The 15,049-nt window shown below is 35.2% G+C and overlaps 2 protein-coding genes across 2 annotated transcripts; both read right to left on the bottom strand.

The window, feature by feature from the left end:
* Positions 1 to 685: 685 nt before the first annotated feature.
* On the bottom strand, positions 686 to 6,644 carry LOC148275465 (uncharacterized). The gene is made up of 3 exons (XM_088235680.1): positions 6,529 to 6,644; positions 3,166 to 4,092; positions 686 to 2,145 (listed from the first exon to the last, which is right to left on the bottom strand). Exons 2-3 carry the CDS (start codon positions 4,010 to 4,012, stop codon positions 803 to 805), a joined length of 2,190 nt encoding a protein of 729 aa, XP_088091806.1. The 5' UTR covers positions 4,013 to 4,092; positions 6,529 to 6,644; the 3' UTR covers positions 686 to 802.
* Positions 6,645 to 9,157: 2,513 nt separating this feature from the next.
* On the bottom strand, positions 9,158 to 14,559 carry LOC148275466 (uncharacterized). The gene is made up of 3 exons (XM_088235682.1): positions 14,243 to 14,559; positions 12,294 to 12,812; positions 9,158 to 11,578 (listed from the first exon to the last, which is right to left on the bottom strand). Exons 2-3 carry the CDS (start codon positions 12,754 to 12,756, stop codon positions 10,344 to 10,346), a joined length of 1,698 nt encoding a protein of 565 aa, XP_088091808.1. The 5' UTR covers positions 12,757 to 12,812; positions 14,243 to 14,559; the 3' UTR covers positions 9,158 to 10,343.
* Between the last annotated feature and the right edge of the window lie 490 nt (positions 14,560 to 15,049).

The following is a 15,049-nucleotide window of genomic DNA, read 5'->3' on the forward strand; positions in this document are numbered from 1 at the left end:
GCAACATAATATATATATATACATATACTTACTGTTAACTAATTTTCATTATTTGTTTTTAAGATTAATTTGTTAATAACATTTTTTTTATACGTATATATGTATGTGTATATATGTGTGTATATATATATTTAGAATTCTTAACAAGTTATTTACAATTTGTTTTTTAATTTTAACATTGTTCTTATATTCATATTTTTAATCTTTTTTTTTTTTATGCAAAGTTTCGCTTTTTATTTTGCATTGCAGTTTGCTTTTTATTGTTTCTACATGTATATAAAATCTTTTTTTATTTCTTTTAATGTGTTGTGTATTTATAAAATTATTACTTTCTTTGTTTGTAGTTACCTGTATATTTATTTTTACACTTATAAATATATGAAAATGTATTTATTTTTTTGTTTGAATTCTTTACAAGTTACTTACAATTTGCTTTTTAATTCAATTACTTTTATTATATCCATATAAAATTATTTTTTCTTTTTACTATGTAAAGTTTCACTTTTTATTTTGCATGGCAGTATGCTTCTTATTGTTTCTAAATGTATTGTTTATCTTTTAAATTTTTACGCACTATGTTTATACTTAACTGTATATTTTTTGTAAATGCCCCTTGGGCGTATTGTAAAATTAAATAAATAAATAAAAATAAATAAATAAAATATATAAAAAAAACGGTTAATTACCGAGGAATGATTTATTAATGTACCATGTAGATAATATTGAGATAAATGCTTGTCTCAGCCTTACATAATGAAGGGATTTCGAAATTACCGTGCATCAACAGCATTTAACAATTAATTTAAACCATTTTTAGTAATTTCACAGTTAAAACTTTCTCACCAATGTGATTTAAAGAGTGGTGAATTAAATCACTTTTTTTGGAAAACTTAAGCTCACAACCAGAGCAGGAGAATAGATTTTTGCAAATATGGGTCAACATGTGCGATATCAATAAATTTTTCCGTAAACATTCATATTCGCATTCTGAGCATGAGAAAGGCCTCGTTTCAGTATGAGTAAACATGTGTGATCTCAAATTACTTTTTTGTGAACATTTGAATTGGCACTCTGAGCATGAGAATGGTTTCTCACCAGTGTGGGCAAACATATGCGTTTTTAATCGATATTTCTGCGAACATTTGTAATTGCATTCTGAGCATGAGAATGGTTTCTCGCCAGTATGCGTTAACATGTGCGCTTTCAAATAATCTCTACGTGCAAATTTAGATTGGCACTTTGAGCATGAGAATGGCTTCTCACCAGTGTGAGTTAACATATGCTTTTTTAATTGGTCTTTATGCAAGCATTTATAATTACACCGAGAGCATGAAAATGGTTTCTCTCCAGTGTGAGTAAACATGTGCGATTTCAAATTACCTCTCTGTGAAAATTTACATTGGCACTTTGAGCATGAGAATGGCTTCTCGCCAGTGTGAGTTAACATGTGCAATTTTAAATGACTTTTTCCTGTAAATTTGTATTGGCACACTGGGCATGAAAATGGACGCACACCAGTATGAGTTGACATGTGTGATTTTAATGAACTGCTATATGTACTTTTGAATTCGCACTGTGAGCATGAGTATGGTTTCGCACCGGTATGAGCCAACATATGTGATTTTAATCTATTTCTATATGCTGATTTAAAATCGCACTCCGAACATGAAAAGGGTTTCTCACCAATATGAATTAACATGTGCGTTTTCAATTCACCTTTTCGTAAACATTTAAATTTGCACTCTGTGCATGAGAATGGTTTCAGACCAGCATGTGTGAGCATGTGCGCTTTCAAATGACTGATGAGTAAAAATTTATGTTGACATTGTGAGCATGAAAATGGTCTCACATTAGTATGAGTCAACATGTGCGATTTTAGATTACTTTTATATGTACATTTATATGGACAATTTGAACATGAGAACGGTTTCTCACTAGTATGCGTCAACATGTGGGAACTCAAATTACTTCTATTTGCACATTTATATTGACAATATGAACATGAGAATGGTTTCTCACCAGTATGCGTCAACATGTGTGCTTTAAAATGACTTTTTTGCTTACATTTATATTGACACTCTAAGCATGATAATCTTTTCTCAATACTACCAGTTGACAAGTGCGATTTATGGCTTGCTGGTAAATCTGAAACAAAACAAGAAACATGTTATCGTTGAAACCGCTGTAAGTCATTGAATAAATGTTTTGAATATAGTATAAAAGTATTTACCGCAATGTTAGCGTATTTAAAACATTAAATAAGAACTTTTTAATAACAATTAAGACGTTTTAAAAGGACTTTCTACTATTATTATTAATTTGGAAATAACACAATTTAGAAGGTATATATAAAATATGTATATAGGTGCGGAAAGGGAATGCTGATGATATATTATATTACATATTATATTTAGTATGAATAAAATTCAAAAAATATACTTATAGGATATACAGAAAGAACTCTGCTTAAAACACTTCCGTTAACTTACTTATTGCTAACGAAAAGGCGAACTGTAAATGAAAAACGAATTTCATTCATTTTTGTGATAGGGAAATATTTGAAGAAAGGATAGGAACATGGAATGGATACCTACCTTTAATATGATGTGAATGTTCTTCAATTTCGGGCACTGTATGACAAAATGCACTATAAAATGTAACAATGTTTTCAACGACGCGCGACGAATCCAAACACTTTTTATGCAATTTTATATGAAGTGAAAAATGTTGTTTTGTTTTTTTTCTAAATCCGAATCTTCTAATTTTGTATTTCTTCTATCTTGATGTTAGGTAGGTACCATAAAGATGGGTCAAGGTAAGGCTGGGAAAGAAAGGTAATCGTCCAGGAATAGTATCGATAAATGCTGTTATTTACTTAACACTTATTAAGGGGCATACTTCTTTAAAGCGATTTTTTTACCTTGCAGCTACAAAACAAACGGGCGAATGAATTTCTGGATAATTAAATGATTCTAGGTACTAAAAAGCTAATAACATGGTTTGTATTTGGAGGAATCCATCACAAAGTAAAAATATTTGACGATTCTAATATCCTAAATTTTGTCAACAATTGATGCAAAATAAGTTTAATTCCTCTGCATAACATCATTCACAGTTTAAAGAGGAAATCTGCAAGTAGATAATTTGTGAAAAAATATTACTTACTTGAGGCAATTTTATTGTCACATGGGGAATTCAAACTTTTTTCTTTAATATCAGGACAGTCAATGTCCATCTCGGTATGGATAATTATATCACCGGTTTTCTTAGACTGGCCAGTACTGGTCCCAGGTTCAGACTTTACGGTAAGACCTAACTCCTCGGTTTTGTAGGGATATGGCGCTTCTCCCACAGTATGCAGAATTCCCTCTTCTATATCGCCAGTTCCCGGTTCAGTCTTCACGGTAGCAACACCTGGATCCTCATTTTTGCAGGGATTTGGCATCCTTTCTTCAGTATGAAGAATATCTCCTCCTACATTTTCAGTTTTTGGTTCAACCTTGATTGTAGCAATAAGTAACTCCTCGCTTTTATAGAGATATGGCGTTCTTTCCACAGTATGCAGAATATCATCTTCCATATCGTCATTCCTCGGTTCAGTCTTCACGATATCAACACCTGGATCCTCACTTTTGCAGGGATATAGCATCCTTTCCCCAGTATGAAAAAAGTCTCCTGCTAAATCACCAGGCCTTGGTTCAGCCTTGATGGTAGCAATAAGTAGCTCCTCGCTTTTGTGAGGATATGGCGTTCCTTCTACAGAATGCAGAATATTCTCTTCTATATCACTAGTTCCCGGTTCAGCATTCACGGTAGCAACATCTGGGTCCTCGCTTTTGTAGGGATATGACGCTCCTTCCTCAGTATGAAGAATAAGCCCTTCTACATCGCCAGTCTCTTTTTCAGCCTTTACGGAAGCAATACCTAGCTCCTCTTTTTTGTATAGATATGGCGCTCTTTCCTTAGTATGGAGAATACACCCCTTGACATTGCCGATCCTCGGTTCAGCCATTATAATAACTGAAGCTATTTCCACAATTTTGCTTTCGAGAAACAAAAAGTAAACCGTTGAATAATCTAGAAATAATTTTCCTGGAAATCGTATAATATACTTTAAAATGACTAAATATCAATTTTATATATAGAATACAAGAAAAAAAAGTAGTTCTATTTCGTTTAATAAAAATCCGTTGCTGGGATTAATCAAGATATATATTTTAATCTTCTAATAGTCGTTCGAAGATGGGGCACAAGATGCAGTTTAAATAGTAAATTCCAGATTGTTTTAGTTTATTTACTGTATTTTTATTATTTCTTATATGTTTATTTATATAATATAATCATACAATTATATACAAACTAAAAATACAATTTCTTTATCTACATATACATACTTAGGTGATAGATATCTCTGGATTATGTCTAGTCTCCCTAACTAGGTACAACCTGTTTTAAGGCAGACATTTTTATGCAAAAATAAATAATAACATGACTACCTACTAGTTAATTTATTATAGAGTTGTGCAATATTTAAATGTGCCATTTGTTATTTTAGAATGTTTTTGAGTAAGTTTATTTATACTGTTATTAGCGTAGAACGCGGGTTTTATTTGAGTTGGAAAAGAATGAGAAATATTATTAACTAGTTAATTAATAATATATACAATTCTTCTTCGTTCATTTAGTTTGATTTTATGAATTACAGGAAGAATTTACTAAACTATAACTGACTGCATAATAAATGTAAACAATTTATAATAAATGTAAATTAATGTATGACAGGGTTATGAATGATGAAATCAGGCGCGAGTGTGAATCTGAGTCAAGTATAATTGATAAAATTAGGATAGGGTCTCTGAGATGGTTTGGTCACGTAGAACGAATGGACGATGAAAGAATGGTAAAACAAGTATATATGACAAAAATTAACAGTAAAGTGAGACAAAAACGACCAAGGAAGACGTGGCATGATCAGATTAACCAAAATCTAAAGTCTGGTCATGTCAAAAGCAGACAGAACCGAAGGGCATGTATGACAAGATGTATGAATGTGAAAGAAGCTAGGAATATATGCCAGGATAGACGTGTGTGGCGGTCCATTCTCTCTGCCTACCCCTACGGGGAATGGCGTGATGGTAGAAGTAGAAGTTTACTTAACTATGATTATTTGTTTTAGACTTGATTTAAAATGGAATCTATAAACACAGCAATAAAAACAGCTCAAAGCAATTTGTTTTATTATATTGAGTTCTTTGTTCTTTGAGCAAAGTTCGGATTATATAAGACGTATGCCAGGCCAATTATGACATATGGGATAGAAACAAGAACTAACACAACCAGAATAAATATTCTCCTTAGAACGTCAGAAATGTTAACAGAATGGACTACTCCAGAATCCCTTACATTGCGGCTAAGGAAATTCCACCTTGTCATCGATTTTATGGTAGACCATCTGAAAGATGGAGAGACAGTTGGATCTCAACGTCCCAAGAGTAACAGCTTTCTGCCATAACAGATCAACAGATTAAAACGAAGATGAAGAAAAAGAAGAGTTCTTTGTAATAGTTTTATATTGATAGAAAAATATTTATTATTCTATAAACCATTGAATGAAACACGCAGTGTTTATGATATATAGAATGATAAAAACTATTATGAATTACCACTTCAGTATATTTTGACAGCTTTAAATACTTGGGAGTTCACATAACTGAGGAAGAAAACATGCACAAAGAGCTCGCAACCCGCCTAGGAATAGCTGGGGCAACTTTTAACATGATGCGTGTCGTCTGGAACTCTAGTCTATACTCGGTCAACTCTTGTATAATGCCAGTGCTTCCTATATAGGTGCGAATCTTGGCACCTTACCAAAGCTTTAAACACCAAACTTCTGAGTTTTGAAGAATGTTAAGTATAAGGTGGTTCGATTCTATAACTAACACTGAAGTCCGATAACGGACGCAACAGCCTCCTATAACGAGCGTCTTCAGGATGCGGCGGTGGACCTGGCTCGGACACTTGCTGCATATGCTCCAGGAGAACCTAAACTTAGGTTGCCTCTTCTTTAAACCTGCGGGCTCATGCCGTCCTGGAAGGTCGTAGATGACGATCTTTCGACTTTATTCGGCGGAATAAGGGGCGCTGAGTTTACGTGGGAAGAGGCGCAAATGCTGGCTGACGATAGGGTCTCATGGAGGCAACTGCAGATGGCCACATGCTTCACTTAGGAGCAGATGTAGAAAAGAAAAAGAAGATATGTTGGTTGACAAAAAAAATGAAATCCAATTATTATTCAATGGTTAATACAAGACACCCATTTATTAAATTCCATTCTTAACAATATTGTATTTACATTAGAGATTGCTTCAAGCACGAGTTCCGGGTTCGATTCCCGGTGAGATGACAATAACTAAATGCGATTTTTCACAAGCCGGGCTGAGATTCGCCGTTGTAACGGGGCCTGTTGTGGTGCAACAAATAGAATATAAAATACATTGTTCTTCTTTACATAGTGCAATTGCTACTTACTTTTTACTTTGAATTTTATGGAAAAACGTAGTTTGAGCGTCCAATAATATTGTAATTTATGTATTTATATTTTCCACTAGAAGAGACGCGCACCTATTGCTTGACAGAAGAACCACAGATAAAATTTAATGTAAAGTGATAGACAAACGCAAACGAACTAAAGTTTGCCACACTGACAGCGCCCCTAGCGGCAGAATTAGCAGAAGTGGCTACGGGAGAATCTCTACCATATGCCAAATTTTCATACTTATTTCATATTACGGTATTCCGAACGCGTTTACAGCGCGCTATAATGCGTATTTAGTACGTAAAAACGCGCTATACCGCGCTATAATTTCGTTTGGAATACCAGCCCAGGGGTGGTATCCTGAACCGCTCTTGTCTCACGAGGAAACAGTTTTTCTCGTGTGTTTTGTATGTAAACGTCTGTTCCCTTGGTTATGATGAGAAGATATGACGTCATACCTTCACCTTGGCGGTATAGTTTATAATATATACGATAATATATAAGAAACGCAGTAACCTGTTTTTTATACATAGTTAATAATAACGTTTTTAACTCTCTAATAGAGTAAAAACTCGTGTTTAGATAGGGAGTTTGTCTTACATTTATTTTTATAGTACCTATATATATATACATATATATTATTTTTTTTCAGGAGCCAAGTTCTAGTGCAAACTCTAATGTATGGGAGTGAAGTATGGAATTGGAAAAATTATCATGAAAGTAGGTTAAATGCTGTCGAAATGCGATCCCTCAGGCGAATTTGTGATAAAATTATGTATGATAGGTGCACAAATGTCGATATCCGTGAGCTGTGTAAGGCTAATAACCGTATGCAGAGACAAAACTTAAGGTGAGGAAAGTACATTCTAATCTCATGCAGAGAATAACCCGACGGTAAAGACAATAGAATGTACTTACCTCACCTTAAGTTTTATCTCTGCGTACGGGTATAAGACTTGCATTATCGACTGAGTCAAGAAAGGGGGCCACGCTGGTTTGGGCATGTAGAGCGAATGGACAGCGAAAGAACGGCTAAAAGGATCTACGATGCGAATGTTGATGGATGCTGAAAACGAGGAAGACGGAGAAAGACATGGCATGATCGAGTCTATCAAATATTTGAAGATGGACATGTCAAGAGTAGGAATGATCGGAGTGCGTGCATGAGAAGATGTATAAATGTATAGGATGCGAGGTCTGTATGCAAGACAGAGTGATTAATTAATTAATTAATTATGGATAACTTATATAGCGCCATTTTCGTAATAAAATACCTCAAGGGCGCTTTACATGGTGATTCTATTGTTAAGTTAATTTAATTGAAGCTTTTAAATTTGTAATTTAATTCAAATAATTTATTTTGTTGTCACGTGCTACGGATTTATTCAAATGATTTAGAGAACAAGTGGGTTTTAAGTTTTTTCCGAAACATCACTTCACTTTCACAGCCTCGCACCTCCGCTGGGAGAGCATTCCATGCCATAGGGCCTGCGACCGCAAATGCGCGTTCACCAAATTTAGTGCGCTGTTTGCGTAGAGGTATAATAACTTTTCCTCTCGCCGTAGACGTAGCTGATCTAAGCGTGAGACGCCTGTCAGCTAGTTCATCTGGAATGCATAGTTCCCTTAGATATTCCGGAGCCGAGTTGTGCAGTGACTTATACATAAGCCAACAGAGTTTGTATTCGACCCTCTGTGGAAAACGTAGCCAGTGTAGTTCCCGAAGTAGTGGAGTAATATGACTATCCTCTCTGCCTACCACCCATACGGGGAAACGGCGTGATAGTTTGTTTGTTGTTTGTTTGTTTGTTTAGTTATCCATTCATGGACAAGGGTTTTAAAAGCATTGTTATTCATGTTGCTTTTCGGTATCTCCATTACAGCTCGCCCACCACATACCGCACACCGCATCTAAGGACATAAGTCTCCTTGGCGGTGCCCACATACACGGAAAACTTGCTCGTTGTCATACGAGAAAAGTTGCCCGAAGAAGCTCTCTGAAATCTGGTAGCCTTAGCATCTTTGTGCTGAAAGAAAGTAATCAAGAAGTAGATAATATGTACTTCATTGGACTGAGAAGAGAGGGAAGTGAATTCTCCATTACAGGTGAAAATAATCGACTAAATTTACAAATCGAATGAATAATTCATTAAATCGTTCATCATTCAAAAATCGTACTTTTCCCTCTTTCCAATTGTTCCAAGAAGCTAAACTTTTAGACCTAAAAAAAATATATTGTTTTCAATGTTTAAAATATATATTTCAGAACCAAAATTTATTTACAAGTAAATCAAATAGATCAAGTCAAAGAAGGAAGCGTGTGTTAGAAATACCACATTGTAAAACGAGGCTCGCACAGAGACATGCATATTTTATAGGCCCAATTTTTTTTATTTTTTTTACTGATAATATTTCATCGATTCCAAATTTTCAAAATTTTCCTTCTTTTAAAAAACACGCACTATCCTGGATACAAACTAAAGATATGAACTCTTTTTTTCTACGATTTATTTTGTTGCCCTTTAATAATAAGGAATATTTTTATGTTTTTTAAAAATATTATTTATTTCTTTTTTTTAATTACTATAAAATAAAAAATACATTCTTATCATTAGCAGAATATTTTGTTTTCTCTTTCTTGTATTACACAAAAATATTATACCCGTCGGTTTATCATGGGAGCAAAAATTCATAAAGCTTTCTTGTATAGCCAGGCAGAACGCCTTTGTGGAATTTTTGTGATTTTTGATTGCTATTTAATTTTCCTTTATTTTTCAATACTCTGTTTTAACTCTTATGAAGTTTGTTAAAAAAAACAATAATAAAAAATTAAAAAAATCTCACGCTACCATAATATTTCACATGTTCTGTTCGATTCCCAAATACATGGACCTTACATTACAATCTAGAGCCGATAATAAAAATTGTGAAGAAAATATGAAACATACAAATAGAAAATTAATTTAATATGAATATATTGTAAAAAGACAAAATGTAAATTAATTGCAAAAACTAGTCATCATCAATCCATGTCCGCTCCCTAGTTAGAGCATATGGTGTCCACGAAGATCCTCCAGGCATCTCTGTCGGCTGCCAGCTTCTGCGCGTCCTCCCAAGTCAGATTCGCGTCCCGTAGTTCTGCCATGAACTGCCAACGAACAGTCACCAGTGGACGTCCAGGACGTCGAGAACCTGATGCCTTGTAAAGTGGGCGAGCGTGGTTAAGGCTCTCAGGAGGCATCCGCAGCACATAGCCAAGCCAACCGTATCGCCTCCGCTTGATGACAGTTGTCACCGGAGTTCGATGCGTCCGTTTTCTTATTACTTCATTCCACACAAAGTCACACCACCGCTCGCCCAGGATTCCTCTGAGACACCTATTCTCCAATCTCAATATTTTGCTCTTTAGGGCCCCAGTGAGGTGCCACGATTCGCAGCCATAGAGGAGAATAGGCGTTATGCAGGCGGCATTTGATTTTCAAAATTGTAAAAATAATTAGGTTAAATTATAGCAATTTATTGAAAAACTAATCAATGTAAAAAGTGAATAAAGACACACCCAAAATTTGCAAATCACTTGTCATCAACATGCGATAAATTGACATCATATACAGACATGAAAGTCTCTAAAAAATACTGATATCAATGCATGTCTTAGCCGTACAAAATGGGATTTGTGCTAAAACTATTTATATCCACCAACGTCATTAAATATATTTTAGCAATCTCAAAGTTGAAACTTTCTCACCAATGTGATTAAAAGAGTGAATTAAATCTTCTTTCGAAAAGATTGGATTAACAATCAAAACTAATTTTTTGAAGTATGGCTCAGCATGTGCGATTTTAATGCACCACTCCGTGAACATTTGTATAGGCACTCTGAGCACGAGAATGGTTTCTCACGGGTATGAGTTAAAATGTGTGATTTTAAATGTGTTTTCTGAGAACACTTAAACTGGCAGTCCGAGCATGAGAATGGTTTCTCACCGGTATGAGTTAAGATGTGTGATTTCAAATGACTTTTATGTGAGCATTTATATTGACACTCTGGGCATGAGAATGGTTTCTCACCAGTATGAGTTAACGAGTGCCTTCTCAAATCATTTATGCGTGAACATTTATATGCGCACTCTAAGCACGAGAATGGTTTTAAATCAGTATGAGTGTACATGTGTAATTTCAATTGCCGGCTGAGTAAAAATTTATGTTGACACTCTGAGCATGAGAATGGTTTCTCGCCAGTATGAATTAACATATGTGATTTTAATGTGCTTCTATGTGAACATTTGTAATTGCACTCTAAGCATGAGAATGGTCTTTCACCAGCATGAGTAAACATGTGTGATTTTAAAGTACTTCTATGCGCACATTTATAATTACAGTGTGAGCATGAGAATGGTTTCTCACCGGTATGAGTTAACATGTGTGATTTTAAACCATCCCTCTGTGTAAACCTAGATTGGCACTTTGAGCATGAGAATGGCTTCTCTCCAGTGTGAATTAACATGTGAGATTTTAATTTGCCTTTTAGCGAACATTTGTATTCGCACTCTGCGCATGAAAATGGCCTTTCACCAGTATGAGTTAACATATGTGATTTCAACGAACTTTTATACGAACATTTATATTTACATTCTAAGCATGAGAACGGTTTCTCGCTGGAATGAGTTATCATGTGTTTTGTCAAAGAACATTTGAGAGAACATTTATATTCGCATTCTGAGCATGAAAACGGTTTCTCACCCGTATGAGTTAACATGTGTGATTGTAATGTACCCTTGTGAGAACATTTAAATTGGCACTCTGCGCATGAGAATGGTTTTAGTCCAGAATGAATGAACAGGTGCTTTTTCAACTGACATTTCTGTGAAAACGTACGTTGACACTCAGAGCATGAGAATGGTTTCTCACCACTATGAGTTAACATGTGTGATTTTAATAAACGTTTATATGAACATTTATATTTGCACTCTGAGCAAGATAATGGTTTTCCAACTGTTTTAGGTACTCGTAACTGGTGCGATTTCTGGTTTGCTGGTAAACCTGAAACAAGAACAATTTTATGGTTAAAACCGCTGTAAGCTACTTTATTAACATTTATTAAAGTCCGAAAATACCCTAACGACTTAACCGTGAATTCTTTAATTTTAGAAAAAAATATATCTCTGCAAACCATCCATTTTAAAACTACCGCTAGCAATATAAAAAAAAATATACCAAAAATCCGACTTTACAGCCACGACTTGCGCAATATTGGCACGTCTTCAAAGGGTATTAGAAAGCTGTAGGCAATAAATGCATTCCCGGTCAGGTGGTGTGCGCCCTTGTTCGTTTCTCGGCCCACGAAGTCACCGCCCCGCGCGTTCCTTCGCGCCAACCCGTCGCGTCCTCGGCCTTTAAAGCTAGTTTTTAGTTAGGTTAGCCATGGTTTAATCATAAGAACTTCATTCAAATACATCATATCAGTTCAAAGTCGATTTTTGAGATAGATAGGCTGGAGGTTGGGCTTATCCAGAGACCAATATACGTTTAAAGAGTTAGAAACTAGCTTAAATATATCTTCTCTTCAAGGCCGTCGAAATAAATCTGACATTCTAGTCCTATTAAAAATTCTCAACTCTCTCTTTGATGCGCCTGAGCTACTGAGCTCAATAAAATTAAATATCCCAACTACAAACCACAGGCAAATCTGACTCTTATGTAAGTGATATGTGTTTGGAAAAATAAATAAATAAAAATAAAATAAAGTATTACTTACCTGGGGCAATTTTATTGTACCGAGAAGAATCTAAACTTCCTTGTTTAATGTCAGGATAATTTATATCCATATCTGTATGTTTGATTGAATCACTGGTTATTCTAGGCTGGTCCGAACCAGTTCCCGGTTCAGCCTTCACGGTAGCATCACCAGACTCCTCGATTTTGTAAGAACATGACGCTACTTCCCCAGTGTGCAGAATAACCCCTCCTACATCGCCAGCCCTCGGTTCAGCCTTTACGCAAGCAACACCCGGCTCTTCGCATTTGTAAGGATATTGTATTTCTTCTCTAGAATTAAGCATATCTCCTCCTTTGCTAATCCCCGGTTCAAGCTTCACGGTACAAATACCTAGCTCCTCGCCTTTGTAGGAAAATGGCCCGCTTTTCTCAGTATGGAGAGTATCTCCTTCTACATCGGCAGCCCCCGGCTCAACCTTAATGTTCACTAAAGCGATTTCCATAGTTTTGCTTTCGAGAAATACTAAGTAAATATTTGAATAATCAGAAGACAAATATCCTGAAAAAATTACAAATCGCTTTATAATTAGGTACTAACAGTTTATTTTATAATACTAAAATTAGTTTCAAAGAAATTTTCGTTCGAAATAACCCAATTTCGTATTGTTAGCACTAGCTTATGACAAATACACATTTAAGACTCATAAAGCCAATTTAAGCCTGATGGATTAAGAATAGTCCAGAAGGAGCGTAGAATCATATTTAAATATATCGGACTATGTCCAATAATTCCACCACTATGCCCCACTTCCACCGCGCGCATTTGTGGTGTGGCCGCGTAATGTTGCACGATGGGAAAAAATATAATTATAACACAAATGTAAGGTAAAATAAAAGCAATCTGTTAATTTCTCAAAAATTTTATTGCGCACGCGGAAATATTGATTGACAAAACAGAGTAGATAAGTAGAGGGTCATTTAATAAGAGCAATTGAATTAATGAACTTTAAACTTAAAATATAAAACAAATTTTATATCATGTTAAAAACTTTTGGATGTTTTAAAGATAATGACGGTCAAATGTCCACCACAGAGTTGTTTAATCCGAGATCCATTTTTTATTAGTTCTCTCATTAGATGAGCAATGTAGGGAGAAAAAAATACCACCCTGCCAGCACTAACGAAATGTTTATTTTGTTTCTTCGACAATCTGACAGATGTAAAAATAATTCATTTTTTAAGTAATGCATTTGCTGCATACACATTCATTTGCTAATTACTCATGAAATGTGACCCCATCCTGTTGCTTTAAGATTCTAGCAGTATTTCTACACTTTAAAAGGTCACAAAACGGCATAGTTGAATTCAAATCAGGAGTTGCGTACTGAGCGACGTCTACAAAGAAACTAATGGGTCAAAACGTAAACCTACTAATTTAAGAGTAGTTTAGTCGCCTTCTGTTTGATGTGCGTACGCGGTTTTTGGACTATTCTTAATTCTATGTACATAACATAAACTTGATGTTTGATGATTTTCATGTACAATTATCTTGATGTAAAGCGTGTTTAATTAATTGTATTTTAGTTGCCTAGTAGTTCAACCAGATGAATCTCACTCACATAAGCACTTATAAGCATATCTAGCATTAACTAGCAAATGCGTAAATATTTGTATTTATGTATTTCAAAAAGAAAAAAAAAAGCAGTTTTTGTATGTACGTACATTTATATGTACTGATCTTTCCGGCTGTTAATTATATCTGTAAATTCATTGTTTTTATAAACTTACAAATTAAGGTTACATTACATAAATAAGTATTATAATTATAATTCTTAGCTTGCTTGCTATTTTATCCATACAATAAAATCTAGAATCACTCGACAACAAGCCTGGCTGCAATTTACCATAGAAATTGGGTTACCTGACCTATTGCGGTGTTACACATTTGATAAATATTGTTTTAATTTATAAACTGGAATGATTCCTTACTTTTAGCCGTGACTTGCGTGGAAAACTTCGTTTAATCGGCTAATAATATCGTAATTTAAGTGTCAACGAGATAGGGACGCGTGGTGTCTGACAGGAGAGCCACAGATAAAACGTCACGAATCTACATGCACATCGATGCCTTTTAGAATTTTCTATGCAAAAACATTTTCCAGAACAAATGGTGCGGTAGGTCAGGAATGAGTCGGAACACCACAGAGTAAATTAATGCGGGACCTACCCGATCGAAACAAAGAAGATCTATACTCGGTCAAAACGAAATTCCGATTACTATTACTTAATAGTTGATATTACTTAATTAAGAAAAGAACGGTTGATATTACTTAATTAAGAATTATCTTGCCGGTAATCTTACATGGGTGCAAATCGTGGCACCTTTCCAAAGCTCAAAACACCAAACTTCTGAGTCTAATTGCTTGAGGAGAATATTAACCATAAGTTGGTTTGATTTCATAACTAACAATGAAATTTAAGAATAGACGCAGCAGCCTCCTTTTACCAGGGTCTTGAGGATGCGGCGGTGGGCCTCGCTTGGACACGTGCTGTGCACGCCTCAGGAGAACCTAAACTCAAGTTGACCCTTCTCTACGCCTGCAGCTTCCCTCCATCCTGACGATGACGATCTTTCGGCGGATTCAAGGGATGCGGGGTTGACGCGAGAGGAGGCGAAAGTGCTGGCTGGCGATAGAATCTCCTGGAAGCGTCTGGTAAAATCCACATGATCCACTTGGGAGAGGATGGGGAAAGGAAGATATATAACTGTTTTAAAATCATTTTCAAAATGAGCCG

This window comes from Micrasema longulum, unplaced genomic scaffold (assembly GCF_059751315.1).
Source record: "Micrasema longulum isolate JH-2025_06_02 unplaced genomic scaffold, ASM5975131v1 h1tg001416l, whole genome shotgun sequence".
NCBI classification, from domain to species: Eukaryota; Metazoa; Arthropoda; class Insecta; order Trichoptera; family Brachycentridae; genus Micrasema; species Micrasema longulum.

Coding starts and splice junctions, on each gene's coding strand:
- LOC148275465 (XM_088235680.1), bottom strand. CDS start 4,012: ATGGCTGAACCGAGGATCGGCAATGTCAAGGGGTGTATTCTCCATACT. Junction 2,146..3,165: donor TGACAATAAAATTGCCTCAA/GTAAGTAATATT, acceptor GTTTTGTTTCAG/ATTTACCAGCAAGCCATAAA.
- LOC148275466 (XM_088235682.1), bottom strand. CDS start 12,756: ATGGAAATCGCTTTAGTGAACATTAAGGTTGAGCCGGGGGCTGCCGAT. Junction 11,579..12,293: donor GTACAATAAAATTGCCCCAG/GTAAGTAATACT, acceptor TTCTTGTTTCAG/GTTTACCAGCAAACCAGAAA.